This window comes from Vigna unguiculata, chromosome 9 (assembly GCF_004118075.2).
Source record: "Vigna unguiculata cultivar IT97K-499-35 chromosome 9, ASM411807v1, whole genome shotgun sequence".
Taxonomy (NCBI): domain Eukaryota; kingdom Viridiplantae; phylum Streptophyta; class Magnoliopsida; order Fabales; family Fabaceae; genus Vigna; species Vigna unguiculata.
Window position 1 is genome coordinate 40,500,135 of NC_040287.1, and position 18,663 is coordinate 40,518,797.

General features: G+C 31.1%; 2 protein-coding genes across 2 annotated transcripts; both read left to right on the forward strand.

Annotated features, from left to right (window-relative positions):
- The first annotated feature begins 6,377 nt into the window (after positions 1–6,377).
- LOC114164488 (F-box protein GID2) lies at positions 6,378–7,445 on the forward strand. The gene has a single exon (XM_028049182.1). It carries the CDS (start codon positions 6,659–6,661, stop codon positions 7,190–7,192), a length of 534 nt encoding a protein of 177 aa, XP_027904983.1. The 5' UTR covers positions 6,378–6,658; the 3' UTR covers positions 7,193–7,445.
- Positions 7,446–12,121: 4,676 nt separating this feature from the next.
- Positions 12,122–17,368, forward strand: LOC114163884 (protein MRG2-like). The gene is made up of 10 exons (XM_028048257.1): positions 12,122–12,475; positions 12,559–12,615; positions 12,719–12,732; positions 12,819–12,964; positions 15,292–15,332; positions 15,581–15,685; positions 15,853–15,932; positions 16,363–16,532; positions 16,831–16,915; positions 17,037–17,368. The coding sequence occupies exons 1-10, from the start codon at positions 12,275–12,277 to the stop codon at positions 17,125–17,127; spliced, it is 990 nt and encodes a 329-aa protein (XP_027904058.1). The 5' UTR covers positions 12,122–12,274; the 3' UTR covers positions 17,128–17,368.
- The last annotated feature ends 1,295 nt before the right edge of the window (positions 17,369–18,663 follow it).

Genomic DNA, 18,663 nt, shown 5'->3' on the forward strand with positions numbered 1-18,663 from the left:
TAGTATATACCCTTCACGACACAAAAAGGTAACCATGGTTACGAAGCTGAGAAAATAGGTTTTTTTATATTTCGGAGTCCATTTAAACTCAAATTTATAGAAATAAGTCTGTTAGAATTTATTTTTTTTTAAAATAGGTTTAAGTCGTCATGATAGACGACATTATGAACGATTTCACCCTATTTTTAAGAAAAAAAAAATTAACGGACCTATTTTTATAAATTTGAATTTAAATAAACTCCATAATACAAAAAATCGAGAAAATATCATTTAAATGCTGAACTTAATTTTTAAGTTCATAAATGAAAGTGTGTTTATTTTTAAATTACTCGCTCTTCAGCTCTATATTTTTCTATATTTTGAAATGTATTATCAAGTATTTCTTTTATAATTTGCAAAGACATAATAATAATGCATATGGGTATTCAAAACTGGAGTTTGAAACGATGCAACAACCACTTCCGATTCATAATAACACGTGAAGGAATCTCTTGGGTTATAATAAAACACATTGTATTTTGTTATAGTGAATACAACCTTGTGAGGTTGACAAAACAGGTTCCCATAATGTCTTGTTATATTTCGTTGCCTAACAGAAAGGAAACCATGTCAAGAAATACATGCTTCTCAATTCATAGACCTAATTACCTAAAATTCTTACCGATAAAATAATCTGTTAAATATTTCTAATTGCAATCAATGCATGCAATCTCGTGAGCTTCCATTCATGAGACTCGGTCTTCTCACGTTTATCATTCTCATTCACTGACTATGACTGACACACCACAAAAAAATATATTATTTAGAAAAGAGTTTTCAATATTCCACGTTCATATTTTAATATTGAAACGAAGATCTGATTAAAATCCGAGAAGTGTGTTTTTTTTTTCCTTCTAATTGGGAAATTAATTAATAAGTCCCTGAAAGCCGTGACTAATCTGAGTAACAAATAAGTTATAATACATATTAGCTTGTATTAATTATATCTGCAAGATAATTAAGCAGAGAAAGTAGAATATGTTCCAATAAAATTGTTCATTTTCTCTGCTGTCTCCATATCCATCCGCACCTCACTTTATTCTCCGCAAAGGCTTTGTTTACATTTGTTGAGATTTGAGAACTCAACCTGCATTTAAAAATCTCCTCTGTACAGTTAAATTATCAAATGAATAAATGATACCTTGTAGATCTGATGTGGTTAATTACCATACGACTTGTTCTATCAGTGATTCTTGGCAAAGAAAATAAATAAATAAATCTGCTCTTACATCTAAAGTTCATATCAATAGATGTAAATTGTGTTTAATGTTTTTTCATTAGTTAATGTAGTCCCTCTGTCACTTTTAATTTCATGATTCAGATTCACTTTTCATTTGCTCAAAACCTTTAAATTTTGATGTTCTATTCAATTGATGTTTGAGATAAATTAGAAAACAAAATATTTGATAGTTTCAAAAAGAATTAAACAATTTGATTTTTTTTAAGAAAATATAAGGTGCATATATATATATATATATATATATATATATATGGTTCTTTAAACAGCGTAAGTTACACCAATAAAAAAATTGTCATGTTTTTTTCGTTTGGATCTGCAGCCCAAGGTTTTAAATATTGGACGGCCCAGGCCCTAACAATTCATTGCATAATTGTAACTGTTCAAACTTTTTACTTGAATACTCGCTGTGGCCGTGTGGAGGATATTTCAGAAATAATTTATTAAAAATATTAAAAAAATTTATAAAGTCAAATAAATAATAATTAAAACAGTAATTATTAAAAAGTTGCCTGGGTGGGATAATAATGATTATAATTAGAGATGACATAAATTGATCAGATATTGATATTGTCTAGTTGTATTTCAATCTGTAACAAAAAAATTAATCTATTATTAAATGTATATTAGAATATTCGTTTAATCTGCAAATATTTTTAAATACTTACAAATATTTAAAAAAGTATTTTATAAAATTTAAAAATAAAATTTAAAAAAATATAAATTAAATTTTAATTTTAATTTTTTATGAATATAATAGATATTTGGGGATAGTTAAAATAAATGTATATTAGAATATCAATTCTCACAGTGCATAGTAAATATTTTATCCATATATATATATATATATATATATATATATATATATATATGTACATATGATATTTTTGTAATCCCAAACTATAACACCACTTTATACGACTATTTATTGATTTATTTTTTAAGCCAATATTTGTGGAAGATTAAAATAGTTTGGGCCATGTTTATACGAAATGGAACATGTTAAGGGCATTGCTTTGCACCTTAAACGATTGGACCTAGTATTTATTTTATGTGTTTTATAGGACCTACAAAACAACTTATATTTAATACACACTATCTTGCGTCTTTCACTTTATTTATGGTGCGCCGATCGATACGCCAAAGAAAAAAAATTTAAATAGAACAATATAACTAAAATGTAATGTGATTAACCAAAATGACTCAAGTCTAATTCCCAATTCTTCAAAATGAACAAAATTAAAATTGAAAGAAATATGTTTATTTATTTAATATTTCTGCACTCTCAAAGAAAAATAATTGTCGTATTCAACTAGAAATACTTTTTTAATAAAAGAAAATAACAATATTCACGTTCAATACTCTCTTGATTTTGTAATGGACACGATTAACTAAATTAGAAAACAGTTATTGAGAGGTGGTTTGAATATATGTTCAGTTTCATAATTTATTCAAATTCTTTTATCTTTTCATGTTCTCGGAAAGTCCTTAAACTCTTTACCAGAACAATTATAATATTCAATTAGTATAAAACAAATATATATCTTATATAATTATCAATGTCCAAAAGCGTGTTTTTTTCTGACTCATGCTGTTACTCTATTTCCTGAATTTATTATAGCAAAAAAAAAATAATTAAATGTAGAAAATAATAGAAAAGGGAAACTGATGAGTGACATGGGTATCTTAACTATATAAAGATTTAAACTGAAAGAGAGAACCGAAAGAAGATGAAATTGAAATGAACGCGATTGAGAAAATGCCAAAGAAGTCATTTTCAGAAGCGATTCTGTAAATATTGGTTGAAAGTCTTGTAGGGATTGGCAAGCCATTGTTAAAGCTTTGCATGAGGTTAAGCACGTTCCTACCAACGTGGAGTTGGTCCTAACCACATACTTTGCATTTTCTGCTCTTTGTTGTGCCCAAAATAAGCTGAAAGTGAAAGAAGTGAAAGGGTGTCAAAATTGCCCTAATTCGACCAATAAGATAAAAAAGGGTTAGACCAAAAACTATTTGAAAAAAAAAGCCACTTTAGATTCATTAAATTTGGTATACACGATCAATTAAATAAACCAAGTCTCCAATTTTTAAGCTCCCATAACGCATTGATTTAATGTTTTTATAATGATTTTTTAACTTTAATGCTGTCTTTGTAAATTAATTAAGTGGTTCTTAGTGCCAATTATTGATGACATGTTATGCCACACACTTTTTTTGAAAAGTCGAGTGATATATCTAACTATGTGTTATGTACTATCAGGTAATCATGAGTAACATTTCATTTTATTTAAAAAAAAAAATCTTGAGTATTAGAATATTAGAATATTTTGCCAGATATATAACTAAAAGTAATGGTTAAGCTTAAGAAAAAAAAAATGTTCTTATAGATGATAGTATTTATAATTTGCCATTAGCATAAAATAAATGTGTTTAATAAGTTTTTGACAACTAAAGATTCGTGTTTTTCCACCTGCTTGTCATGGGAATGGGAAGAAGGTAACTACCATGATATTCAGAAGTTCTCCATAATACTTGTCACAAATAGATTTACATGAGTAAGACCTTTTAAACATGAAAATGAACAAAATTAAAGTATTCAAGTTATTTAGAGTGTTATATGTTTTCTATTATTATTATTATTATTATTATTATTATTATTATTATTATTATTATATTTGGATGTGACTAAGAACCTTTTTTTTTGGGTACGTTAATGTTCAATAATTTGTAACATTATATGAGTTGGTTGTAAGTAATGAAGACTGAGTCAAGTGTCTTTTAATTTGAATGAACCACGTAAGTTGGTGAATGACCATGCAAGGCATTATGAATTGTTAATTTTGACTTACTTTGTACTTTAACTATTTCCTTATTATTCACAAATAATTTTTGAGAGAGAAACATTGTAGCCTAAAGTTGTCCAATTATTTTTTATATTATTGAATTTTTATAGGCAACTTCCTTCTACATGACTGTAACTACCATAATTTGCTCAAATTATGTGTTGGACATCCTCATATTCAACCTTATACCATTGACCATTAAGTAATACCTTTATAACCAGACATTGGTTACGGTATATTTCAACACAAATTCAAGCAAAATGTCATATTTACAATCTTAGTATGTCAACTTATTGCAAAAGGAAAAGAAATATATCTTGTGTGTTTACATTTTAATGTGTGATAACTAAATAAAGACAAAAAATTATTTACGAGTTTTCGTATTGTAATTCTTTGAGTCCTTGTCTAGTTTTAGAGTATTTGCTCACAATTATTATTATTAGAGTTAAATATGTTTTTAGTTCCTTACTTTTAATGAATTTTGAAATTAATCAATTTTAAAATTTTGGATCAATTTAGTTTTTCATCTTTTAAAATACGTATATTTAGTCATTTTAATCAAATTTTGTTAGGTTTATTTAATATTTGGTACGCATTTAGGATTGTATTTTAGTTGTTTATATTGTTTGACACATTTTTGTTTTAATATTAACTAAAATACAATTATGAAACGTGCTTGAAATGTTAAATAAACTCAATAAAATATAATTAAAAATTACTAAATCCACGTATTTCGAAAAATGAAGGACTAAATTGGTTCAAAGTTTTGAAATAGACTAATTTTAAAATTGAGTGAAAGTTAAGAGGCCAAAAATATATTTAACCCTTATTATTAAAATATTGTTTTATTTCGTTAGTTATATTTTCTTAGTTTTTTTATACAATTACTCACTAATAGGGTTCTATATCGTATTTTAAACATTTTTTCTTTACGGTATTAAGTATATACTTATCTTAAGAGATGGATTTTTTTTCTTTAGAATAAGTAACTTTTATGATAAAAAAATAGTTCATTTCAAATTGGAATCTCAACTTCTTTTAACCATCTTTTCATTTCTATCATAATAATTACATGTAGTAAAAATACAACGACTTTATTAATGGCAAGTCTCTTTCCATTATTTATTAGTTTTGTTATATTTTATTATATTTTATTTATTTTTTAGTATTGATACACGTTTTTGTTTAAAGTGGTTAAATTAGAGGATAAGAGTTAGTCTTTAGATTTCAAGTTATGGGAATGAAGTGTTTAGGGTTCCTCCTTCTATCTTCAATTCAAATTCCAATTTTATACTCTTTTTTTTTTCGAATATAATCGTTATATCAAACCTGTCTCAGATCCAACTGACTCTTCATTGAATTTTGAAGTACTTGATCTCTAATAAGTATGCGTTTTTTTAACTGTTTTTTATAACTGAATTCAAATACATTAGATTATTTTTAGACTCTAACATTTGATTTTAATTAATCTTAATATGATAATCTTACATACAATTTTACCACATCCATCATTCAAAGACATGTTTTTACTTCGAATTGATATTAAATCAATTTAAGAAAAAAAGACTTTAGGATAAGATCGATCAAGACAAAAATGCTATATGACTGCACAGTATCATTTAATGCGAATTTTGTACAGTATATATACGCGTGTTTATGAAATTAAATATTTTTCAATTTTACAGGAGTAAAAAATATTTACAATATAAATTTCACTGACAAGATTTTGTATGCATGTGGCTCACATTTACAACATTTCTAATAAGACTGATTACTGACTACTTGAACTAATCACACCTTAATTAAAATACACATTCCAAATTTATTTTATTTTTTTCAAATCATAAACTAAATTCCTTGAAATATGTGAAATTTGATTGATTTATAAAATAAAAATCTGTGAATCAGATATGAGATTGTAATTAGTTATTTGAAAAGTGAGGAACAGAAAGCATAATTGAAATTGAGAGGAAAGTGGGAGTAATGAGGATATTTAAAGGAAGAGACGAGGGGTGGTTGGTTAGAAGGAGTGAATGGGGAAAGTAGAGAGAAGAAGAGGATGGTTCTTTCACTTTCACATTCACATTAAGATTCACAGTTCATACCCACCCACCACCACGCACCACCACTATCTTTTCTTTACTTTTCTTTCTTTCATTTCATTAATTCATCGATTCCCCCGGTAAGAAGGCGAATGGGAACATAAAGACAAGACCAGAAGGATGAGGACAAAATTGTCCATCACATAAAAGAATCCAAACGCATTCATTTCTCTCTTTGTCGTCTTCGAAAACCATCAAAAGCAGGTGCACCCCCCTAACCTTAACCTTTACTTCACCTGCCCCATTACCCCCATCCCTTCTCTTCCCACCAAAACCCAACTCTCTCAATTCCGTTACCGTTATCTTCTCACTCCCATTTATTTATTCTCCTTCTCTTTCTCCCCTTTTCCTCCTCCTCTATCAAGCGCCTCACTTTCTGCCACCGCCACACACCTCCCACAAAACCCTCTTTCCCTTTCTTTTTCTTTTTCTCACCGATGAAGCGTCCACTTCCATCCGCCACCGCCCACCACGACGAGACCAAGATGAAGAAGGCCAAGGCCGTGTTGGTGGAGGATGAAGAGGAGGAGGTGGAGCGCGTGGAGGGGTTGGGGCGTTTCGACGACAACCTGCTGTTCGAAGTTCTGAAGCACGTGGACGCGCGTACGCTGGCGATGGCGGGGTGTGTGAACAAACAGTGGCACAAGACCGCGCAGGATGAGAGGCTGTGGGAACTGATCTGCACGAAGCAGTGGGCAAACACTGGATGTGGGGAACAACAGCTACGATCGGTGGTCCTTGCCCTCGGCGGCTTCCGTCGCCTTCACGCGCTTTATCTCTTTCCTCTCTCCAAGCCTCAAACATCTTCTTCATCTTCATCATCCTCATCATCATCTCCCTGGGGTCCCACCATCCCCCAGGTCATTCGAGCGAAGCCCCTTCGTTTGGGGAAGGACGAGGTTCACCTCTCTCTTTCGCTTCTCTCCATTCGCTACTACGAGAAGATGAATTTCAATAACCGGACCAGATGATTCCTTATTATTCCACTATCCATGATCCATAATCCGTAATCCATTCGATGTGTTACCTTTTTCTAAACCTAATTTCGGCTTTCGACCCTTTTTTTTTCTTCTTTTTATTTGGTGCGATTTTTAGATTTCAGTTGCCAGATCTGCTTTTAATTCAGGCAATTAGTCTAAGGTGGATGTGTTTTGTAACCTGTATGTATGTACTTTGATTTGATTAATAATATAATATATATGAATATTGGAATGTATTTGTATCTCCATGGTGTTATGATTATGATGATGTTTTAAATTTCTTGTTTTGGGGGTTGGAAAAATAGATTAGGGCGTGGATCTGAGTGGAAAAGGGGATTTGGGAGTGTACGTAAGAAGAATTTGGGTATGGTGGGGGGAATTGCCGAAAGGAGTGGAAGGAGGAGTGATTGGCGGTTCTGATGGTGTTTTTTCCGAATAGGCACAAGGAGACAGAGGCTGAGGTTTTCTTGTTCCGTAATAAATGTCTGCTACTGCCTATGTTTTCTGGCTCTTACTTCGGCCCAATGGGTAAAAGACACACGAATGCGTTTAATATGTCATTAGGAGCTTTTTATGTTATCATGCACCAGTAGCTTAGGGTGCTTCTGAACTAGAGAAGGCATCTCGTATTTTTATAATCTTTTATGGAGTCGTAGAGAGAGTGTATCGTCTGTATTATATCGTGTGCTTCGATGACTTTGTCTTTGTTGTATAATGGAGTTTGTCTAACGTTGCAGTTATGATTCATGAATTTGATGATGAACGATTGAGCTAAAATGGTTCTGTGTGCTCAATGATCAGAGCAATTTGTTGGAAGCAACATACATAATACTGTTTTGTGGATTCAGATGACACTTGGTTAATATTTCATTTGGAGTTTTATATGTTATCATGCACCCGTAGCTTAGGGTGGTCTGAACTAGAGAAGCAATTCATATTTTAATACTCTCTCATGGAGTTGTAGAGAGAGCCTATAATCTGTATTATCTATGATGTGTGCTGGTTATGAACATATTTTGTAATAATTGCGTACTCTTGCTAGTCATTGCATTCTGAACTTATACTTTCCGTATAAATACAAACTTACCATGTGGAGTTAAGGTGTGATGGAAGAAAATAAAGATGAAAAAACAGTGGTTGAATAATTATGCAGAATTAGAGTCCAGATTCAAAACAAAAAAGAATGTAGCAAATCATGCATCCTTATTGTTTCATTATTAAGCTTCTGTCGAGAGGGCTTAATATCATAAATGTTTCGTTATTATTTTTTTATTATGAAATATAGTTTTCGAGTGGTCTTAAGGAAGCAGTCCATTGATTCGCATGCGTTATACCCTGCTCTGTGTTTTTGTTAGAACATGATGACAAAGGTATCCTTGTTTGATGTCCATTGTAAGTCGACTATGTATAATGGAGTTTTGGGATAGTTACGAACAAAAAGATAAAAAAATCCAGCATCTGGGGCATGATGTTCTATTTTATCGGCTTCTCTTGTAAGAAAAAAGAAACTTTATATTTCTTACCTGGATTTGTGGTGGAGGAATGGTTGTTTGTTCATTGTTCTTTTCATACCCACAAATTTGCAGAATGGCAGACGTTCATGTCCTTATCGCAATGTTTGGTACAGTTCTTATACCTTCTTCTCTGAAATTCCGAGAAAAATAGTACTAGAAACCTCAATGAAAACTCTTAATCTTGTGCTACTTGCTTTATTTGAATTGTGATTCCATTCCTCTTTCCCTCGACTCACTGACAATGCATTACATCTTATCTTGACTTGCATTACATCTTATCTTGACTTGGCTTTGGGTAATTCTATGTAGAGGTTGTATCTTTTGAGCATGAGAGTTTAAAAATCGACATTTTTTTACTATTTTGTAATCAACAATCAATCATGTTGTTAAAAAAAAAAAACAATTAATATAAAATGAAACTAAATAAGAATCTGAAATTTTTACGCGTTCCCTAAATAAGAATCTAAAAAATTGATATAAAATGAAACTTTAGAAAGGACACAGGAATGAGTTTGCACTTCTGTTGCCTCTGCAAAAGCCAAATTTTTTCTGGAGGGACGATATTTGTCGCTACGGGGATCCCTATTATTTGTTTTTCCCACTGTATTTTTTCATGCTTTATCAATATTGTAGTATTAGCTCCGTGAACTCAACAGAGACAGACACACTCTCTTGGACGAATATATTGTTTTTTCCTCCCCGCTTTTACTTACCATTCTTTCATGGGCGCTTACGTTACACTGTTTACAAAAACTCTGGCAGTGAATTAGGATTCGGAATTTGGGATGGTCAAGAATCCAAATGATGAAATCGGTTTTGTTGGATGAGTGCGATGAGACAATTTGGTCAACTAAATAATAATACTAACAGGAACAACTATGTGTGTTCCTTTCTCATTAGGCATTAGCAACAGAAGCAATCCGTGTCCGATACTGGTTAACAAAATTATTTTCCAGCGGTAATAATGACCTTACGGCGTTGTTGGTTGTGTTTGGTTGTCATTAAAAAAGCGTAACACATGATATGATGGGAGAAACTGTGAAAGACTAAAAGGAAAAATTGTTTAATGTTAGGTCAAACATCGTTTAGATTCTTTTGTTGCGAAAAAACGAAGCACGCAGTAGATAAAAAAATAGTGTGAATGAACCGACACGAGAGGCAGAGGTGTCACCCTAAATACTTTGAGAAGGAACCAACTAATGAGTTCCATGTGGTGAAGCCGTGGAATTCAAACATGGGAACTTGCTCCAACAACTTAGAGTTTGTGATTACAATTTAGAAAGAAACAATGGATTACCCACACCTTCTTCTCAGAGACATGAGTTTATTTTGGGAGAAGTTTTCTCTTCAACGTATCAACTTTTTTTCAATTGTCAGATTATCTTTTACTCAATTTTCTGATGTTCCCGTAATGTTTATATTGTTTAGATTTAACTTTTAACAGATGCAAATAAATTTAATGTTGATCTTTTTTTCTTTTCTAATATGTTATTATGTAATAAAACAATTACCAGATGACTAAGGATGATGATAGGTCATGTTGGATCGAATTTCAATTTAAATTCGGTATAATTTGAATTTAATATTTTAAAATTTATATTTTATTATTTAACTTATCGGTTCAGTCGAATTCGAGTTTATTGAATTACAGGTTAATACGATCAGATCTTTTGGATTGCAAATTTATATTAAAGTAAATGCTTTTAGTGAAAAAAATAATTTTGTTTTGAATAAATGATATTCATACAGTGAATCTTTAACTAAAAAATTGACATTATAATATTAATAATTATTATTATAATGAACTATAATTTTATATAACTTGCTACTAATTTCTAATAAAATAATATCATATTAAAAATAATTTAAAATTTAAAATATATTTATAAATTTATAAATATCAAAATATAAATTCACGTTGAGTTGGATATTAATAAAGTTTCAATTTCTTCTATCATAGTTATTCATTTGACCAGATTTTATTTATTTAATATAATACGCTTATCAAATACAGTCCGATCACATATTCAAATTTATTTGTATACGATTTTTTTTCTCAAACCTAAAGATGACAATGATACAGAACCACCTTATTCCATATCCATATTATAAATCTTATTTGTAAGTGCCTATTTACTTTTATTTTTAGAATATGCTTAATAAAAGCATTAACATATATTAAACAATTACATATATTCATAACTACTTAAAATCAAATTTTCTAACATTCCATTTAGAAGTTTAAAATTAATAAAATAAAATATTTCATTATAATATTCAAAATAGGTAACATAATGTATAAAGTGCATTAAACACGTCTTACAAAAAATAAAACTAAAAAAATATATCATTTATATATTCAAACTAAACCACAAAGCTTTATACAAATTAACAACTAGCTTTCTAAGATATTTTATTACTCTTACCGATAGCTCTTAATTCTTAGAGGTCCCTCTAAACCTACAACTTCATTTGTTTTTACTAGATAGATGATCATCACAAAAGAAAGAGACAAACAATACAAGAAAATACAAAACACATAACAAGGTAAGCTAGTATATAGAAAAAATATTCATATATAATTAAATCATGTTAAATACCCATGAAACATGATATAAAACATATACATGTTTATGATCATACAAGTAGTTGACACTAAACTCAATTATCCGGATATATGCACTTGACATCGAACTCACGTGGTGTGCACTTTTGGTGGTTTCCAAACTCTCAAGAGTTTGACCTTAGGGGGTTATCATCCAACCTCACATAAGGTAAATCTGGTTCACACCTAGGACCAAACAAGTATAATAATTAGGACCTCCTGCAACTCTCATCATATAATCTATTATACTCTACTTGAGTGTGAATAATTATCTGAGTACATGCTACATAATACTTCCATACTAAATCCATATACTTTATCTACATCTACACAAAGTAAATACTTTGTCTAAGTCCAATTTTGAATTCTTATGGTTCCATATACTCCAAAATTTCTAAAAATTTTATGAGGGTCATATGCAATACATTTTATTGATATAAATTATTAAAGTGAAATTTTAAATTTTAATGGAATGATAACACCAACCATATATATAGATATTTTCAAATTGGAAAGACAAAAAGATAAAATTAAGCTTAAATGTAAGGTTATAAAACAGGCCTTAAATATATAGGTTTTATTGAATGAGGTAATGTGTGTGTGGGAGTTGCTAACAAGGGAAGGTAAAATGTTTTTGTTAAAAATTGACTAATGAGAATATAAGAATTGATAGAGTAAACGTAAAATATGTGGGACTTAAATAAATGGGAGAAAGAATTCACTTAAAGTAAATTGTGATTAATTTTAGGTTAACAGAAGTAAAAGATTGGATTTATTTCCATTGAGATAAAGTGTGGCGTAGTTGACTGAATAGAAAGAAAAGACGTCTTGGTTGGTTTTGGGGTTTGGGTTTAAGGAGGGGAAGGAAAAAAGAGTAAGAAATTGATTCTTTATTTGTTTGGGAAGGGAAGAAGAAAGAAAGAAAAGCATTGAATCTGATCGAAAGAGGAAGTAATGAAAATGGGGATTTCCAAGACAAGCACTGAGGTTACCGACAATTCCAATTCCAATAGCAACAGCAATAGCGATAGCAGCAATAGCAATAGCAGCAGCAGCACTCAGACTGAAACTGACAACCATATCTCCCTTCCTGCTCCCTACGCCGAAGGAGAGAAGCTATTGGCCACCCACTCTAATCATCTTTACGTAGCCAAGGTTTTCTTCTTCTTCTTCTTCTTTTTTATCCCAAATTTCAAAAGTATCATTCTTGAAACCCAAATATTTGCCTTGTTTAAAAGGTTAGGCAAGTTGAGTACAACATCACTGAAGGCTGGCAGTTCCTCGTTCATTATCTCGTAACCTTCTCAACGTTTCTCTCGTTTTACTCTTCCCTTAACATTTTCTCAATCTTATTTATTCTCTTAAATGGTGTTTTTTTTTTTTTTTTTTCATTTTCAGGGTTGGAAGAAAAGGTGAGCGTGTATGTTATATATTGTCTTGTTCAACGTTCTATTGAGAGGTTCTGGCTTAGTTCTCAAGTGTTTAGTTTTTGCTGCAGTTGGGATGAATGGGTTGGAATGGATCGTTTGATGAAACACACCGAGGAAAATATGCGCAAAAAACGTGCCCTTGATGAGAAGCATGGCATTGACAAGAATCCGAAAGTCCCACGTGGTCCTCTGGCTAAATCCAAGAGTACTAACGGTCAGACAGTTCTCTTCTGCATTTTTATTGATTCAACCCCAATGACTTCCTGTGTTTCTTGTCTATAGTGGAGCTTGCGACTGTGTTGTGAAAGCCAAATTAATTTGAGGCATAGTACTAGAATTAGATTATGCATGTGCTGTATCGGCTGGAAAGTGTAGAGGTTGATGTTGTCTGACTTGCCATTAAGGAATTCTACCAAAAGGTTCATCACAGTTTTCTTGATGCAGTATGAGTTGCTGATGACTCAATGTCTTTTGTGTATGCCGAGGGGGAAATTATTCCGTGGTTTCGGAACACCACTTCTTCATGGTCCCAACTAATGTCTGTATACGTATTCAATTTTTATAATTTATGAGAAAGAATTAATAACACCTGATTATATGTTATGTAAAGATTAACGACAACTTTAGTAGTCTATAGCCACCAACTAATTTTTCTCTAACTGGGATGAGGCTGATGATGAGGATTTTTATTCAGTTTAATGCATTTTTTTGTTGTATTAGAAGCGAAGTAGTTCTTGAATGATGCTCTCTAGCTCGTTTCTACAGAGCCATTTTATTCACAATAATCAATATGCATGGTAAGAAACAGTTTGTTGAGGACCTTCACCATGTTCAGGAATTGGGATCCTCTAATATTTGGGCCTATGGGGAATTGGGGATTAATTGACATTACTTGAAGGTTACATGAGCAGTTGGGGACTGTCATCAAACTGGTTCGTTTCTTTTTGCAATCTATATAACTAATTACACACACACACACACACACCATATATACACGTATATATTATATTATGTGCTCTATCTCTAACTTAACTTTTTATAGTATCCTAGTTCAGTGGGTGAGCCAAAAAGATTTCTGCAATGAGGAAAATATTATTTCCTTGAGTTATTTTTTTTTTTCTGTCAATATATGTTGAAAACAGAGTGTTTTTTCCTTAGTTGGAGTAAGAGACTAGAGGAATATGATTTGGAAGTAAAATTGGAAGATGCCACACCTCAAATTTCTTTGTTAAATTTTGTGATCAATTCTACAAAAGGATGGAGAAAATGATAAAGATGTAACACAGGATACAAGTGGGATGATTAAAATGTAGAAAGACGTTGTGGCTTATTTGTGATTGCAATGTACCTACCAAATTCTGAGGAATCTTTATCATATTGCTATGAATTGACTATACTTACGGTAGTGAATGTTGGGCCTTAAAAGGACAAGAGAAACATGTTGGAGTGAAAGAAATGACAATATTAAAAGGGTCTTATAGCACAAAAGACAAAACAGGATACAAAATGATTGTATACAAGGAGAGATTAGTGTAATTAATATAGGAAAAGATGATAGAAAATTTGTTAAGGTAGTTTGGAGACACACAAAGAAGGCCACGAGAGATACTGGTGAGAAAAGCTGATTGTATGATTTGTACTCCTGTTAAGAGGAAAGATACCAAGGATTTGGAAAGTGGAATCTCATGATAAATATTATATCCAGCGACATCGTATGATTTATTTAGTCAATCTCATGTTAGAGAGTAAGGATTTGTGTTTTGAATTAGTCACTGTACCCAATAATGGTGAGTTAATAGAGGGCACAAAAGAGCAAGGAGCTTATATCTTATGGATTACACCCTACTGAAAATAATCATGCAAGAACCACACCACTTTAGAATCCCATACTTTGTGGTTGGAGAGCTCAAGATCTTGTAAACCCCACTTTAGAATCCCATACTTCCAATAAAGTCTCAAGTTCCATACCTATATCCTAACACTTATACTCTGTACTCTCGCTAATTAGAATAAATGATTTCAGACCCGTTTTCAATAAACTACAAGCAATTTCAAAGCAGTCCATGTCTAAGGATTTGTGCAAACTAATTCTCAAGAATTTTCATTAATAGTTACCACTGCCACTTTTTTAGTGGGGGTGAGTTCCAAAATAGAACTATATATTGTCTAATTAGCTAATATGTAAAGTATAATGACTTATCTTTAAAAATATTGTATTCCATGAGGAATTTCTAAGCAAATATTGGGACCAGTTACAACAAATCACTGTGCTTGGTTGGAGCATCACTCGTTCAACTCAACATAGATCTAGCCATGTGCAATGCTTCGTGTCTGTGCTAAGTTCTTCTCTTTACTTAAAAGTTGGTTGTCATTTGATCTAATACTCAATGCATTACTTGTTTTAATTTAGTTATTATTGTAGTTTGTGCTGTAAATTAAAAGGACTTTATGGTTTGTGACCTAATGCAAATATGTAAAAAATAAACTTTTACTTAGTTTGTGTTCCTAATATTTTTGAGATGTTTGAAATATGAAATGCAGTTTCAAGAGGCCGGAAGCGACGGAATGAACCTGTCATCAAGGTAGTCTCCCGTTGTAAATTTCAATTTATATAGGGCTCTTGTCATATATCCACTCAACTCAAAGTTCACGTAACTCTTCAACATCAATACAAATTGTTAGTCAAATTAGTTGGACAATTCGTGTGTACATAATTGCAAACCTTTTTCACTGATGTTTTGTTCCGTGAGGAGGTAAGGCAATGGTTCTTCACAATTCCTTTTTCCCAAAAGAATCAGTATAGTTGATTTTATTGGTTGATTATTTGTAGCCCAAAACTGCTCTTGATCCTGACAAGCTTGTCACCATTCAAATTCCTCCAACGCTGAAGAAACAACTACTTGATGATTGTGAGTTTATTAACCATCTCGGCAAGGTAGTGATATCATCTTGAAAATGTTAATATAATTTATGATGATTACTCAGTACTTCATTTCTTTAGGAGCGTGTCATGCATATATAGTTTGTTAATAGTTACTGAACACAGTTTTACTTTCGCGAAGTCATTTTCAAATTGTTGAATATATGTTTTTTCCTATGCAGCTCGTTAAACTTCCTCGTTCTCCTAATGTGAAAGACATATTGAAAAATTATTTTGATTACAGATTGAAGAAATGTGGCTCGTAAGTTTATACTGGCACACCCCTCCATTTTTTAAGCTTGATGTAGAAATATTTTTTTCTATATTGGGAAGTGAAGTGTGTGTAAAATTATTTCAAACAGTTTAGCAGTTTGAACGGAAACCTGGAGCCAGCAATTATTTTAACTGAAGTTACTATTATTTAGAGTAACCCCCTGCCTCATAACCTATTCACTAATCTTTTACGCATCTTTTTAAGTATTGTTTTGGAATAAATTTTTTTTTTTGGGCCAGTCAATGCATATTCAAGTGGAAAGTTTCAGTTTCATTAGGATGATGACAATCTGTTTCTTAAGTTCTGTAATTGTTTATCTTCTTGAATTTCATTACTACTACTCTGGCTCTCTGTTTTTTGTGCAACCTCAGTATTTATATTTTTTACGCATGGTTCTTATCTCTACTATTTGAAATAGGATGGCTGATTCGGTTGAAGAAATTATGAAAGGATTGTGTCGTTACTTTGATAAAGCACTGCCAGTGATGCTCTTGTACAAGACCGAGCGCCAACAGTACCAAGAAGCTTGTCCAGCCAATGTGTTTCCTTCTGCTATATATGGTGCTGAGCATTTGTTACGCCTCTTTGGTATGCTCGATTGTCTGCCACCAGACAAACTTACTATATGATGAAGGATTTCAAGTTTAGCTTATTGTTGCATCAAGTTGTAATGAAAATAATACAGACGGTGGTGTGGTTATTTTGCCGAGTGGACAGCAAAGTGCTGGCCGTTTTGGTTTTGCCTTATTTCCATGTGCTTATGTTTCTGTCACATCTTGTAGATCTTTATTGTGTTTATCATTATTATTGTTGTGGTTATTATCATTATTATGCTTAAAGATTCTAATTATCGGTGCCTCTTTTTTTCTGAATTTGAATTTTGAAGTTAAGTTGCCCGAGTTATTGTTCCATGCTAGCATTGAAGAGGAGACATTGACGGAGCTTCGGGCACAGTTTCTTGACTTTCTCAGGTACCAATGTCCCAATGTTCTTTGGTGATGGATTTAAACGAGAGAATAAGAGAATAACTCTGTTGACAGTTGACATTTTACTAACAAATTTTAATGCATAACTATCCACTTTATGTTGCAGGTTCTTGCAAAAAAATCACAGCACACTCTTCCTTTCTACTTATCATGTTGCTGAAGATATGGAGATTAGCTCCGATAAAAAAGGTGACTAGGCTTGTCAGCCACAATTAATTTTGCTTTGTACATAGTTCATAGAGCTGCTGCCGGTATAGAATGTTTGTCACAGTTGCACCTTTACCTTCGTTTTATCAATATGATGTGAAATTAGATTTGGTGTAAACCTAGTTTTGGGAAATGACGTTTTCAGAGGGTATGGAGACTACCAATTGTGGAAGGAAATTACTAGCCAACTGATCCTTAATTTTAAATACCAGTTGATTTAGTTTTGTTTCAGATTTTAACGTTTACAAATAATGCCCTGGTTTCACAGTTCAAAGTCTTAAAATCAAATTACTTTCCTAACTTCCTACTGCAGCCTCAATATGATAAACTTTATGCCTGCAAATTAGGTCATTGTGAATGGTAGGTGGTTGTAATATCTTCTTGTGAGATAAAAAAGTGAGGAAGTGTTATAAACAAAATTGTGATTCCATATATTCCAGGGTTTCATCAAATGAGAAAGTTTAGTAAGTCAAACATTTGTTTTCTTTCCACCCAGGGATACCAGACTAGAATAGCAAGTACAGCCAAAAATAAATAAAAACAATCTGTATTTTTTTAAAACATTAAATATTTTTTATAAATATAATTAAAACGTAAGTTATATTAGTAAATTATTAAAATATTAAAAATAAATATATTTATTAGTAAGACAATATTTTTAAAATAATGAAACTATGCTACCAGTAACTTTTTTTTTCTAAATCAATTCTAATAATCACGTTTTAAAATACATGAGAATATGTGTATATAGACAACGAAGATTAAAAAAACTTATAAATTCAAAACTAAACTATGAAATCGTTCACCTAGTTTCCTATTTTAAGAAAAATATCGTGATCATAATCATTGAATCACAAATCACAATGGATGTGGATATCACGTCTTTCAATTTTTCTGACTGGTATTATCATTATTGAACTATTATATATTTTAATTTTAACACCATGATGATTATTATTAAATATAGCCATGAAGTCGACTATTATTATTATGATTATTGTTATTATTAAATATTTTTATGGTATTCAAATAATAATCCTAAAACGTTGAATATAAAACAAATTGTTACAAAATAGTACCATCTTATACGAGTTCAAAGTCTACGATTTAATGATAAATATTTTAAAACATCCTTTTTGAATAAAGAAAAAGTGTTTTAATTAGAATGATTTATATATCTTTTGGATAGGAATGAAGTCATTTAGAGTTATTTTATCCAATATACATTGAATTTTGATAATCCAAAAATTAAATTAGAATAATTTTATCTTAGAACATTAATATCCCAACAGTTAAGTTAGAAGCTTTTATTAAGCAGACGAAATTCATTTTTTTATAAATTCAAAATGTAATTTTTTATATTAAATAGAATTATTTTTATTTAATTATACTTTATATAATAGAAAATATTAGTTCAAAATGTTTAATTTATCTAAAGGTGGGACTCACCAACATTCTTGGGATGATGACACGCCAAGCGCTTTGTTGAGCAATGTGTGATGAGAATTTGTCATCTTCCTCAAACT

What these genes read in the sequence shown, in the direction of transcription:
- LOC114164488 (XM_028049182.1), top strand. Translation starts at nt 6,659, where the DNA reads ATGAAGCGTCCACTTCCATCCGCCACCGCCCACCACGACGAGACCAAG.
- LOC114163884 (XM_028048257.1), top strand. Translation starts at nt 12,275, where the DNA reads ATGAAAATGGGGATTTCCAAGACAAGCACTGAGGTTACCGACAATTCC. An exon ending in GCATTTGTTACGCCTCTTTG is followed by an intron (nt 16,533 to 16,830) that starts GTATGCTCGATT and finishes TGAATTTTGAAG; the next exon opens with TTAAGTTGCCCGAGTTATTG. An exon ending in CAGTTTCTTGACTTTCTCAG is followed by an intron (nt 16,916 to 17,036) that starts GTACCAATGTCC and finishes TTTATGTTGCAG; the next exon opens with GTTCTTGCAAAAAAATCACA.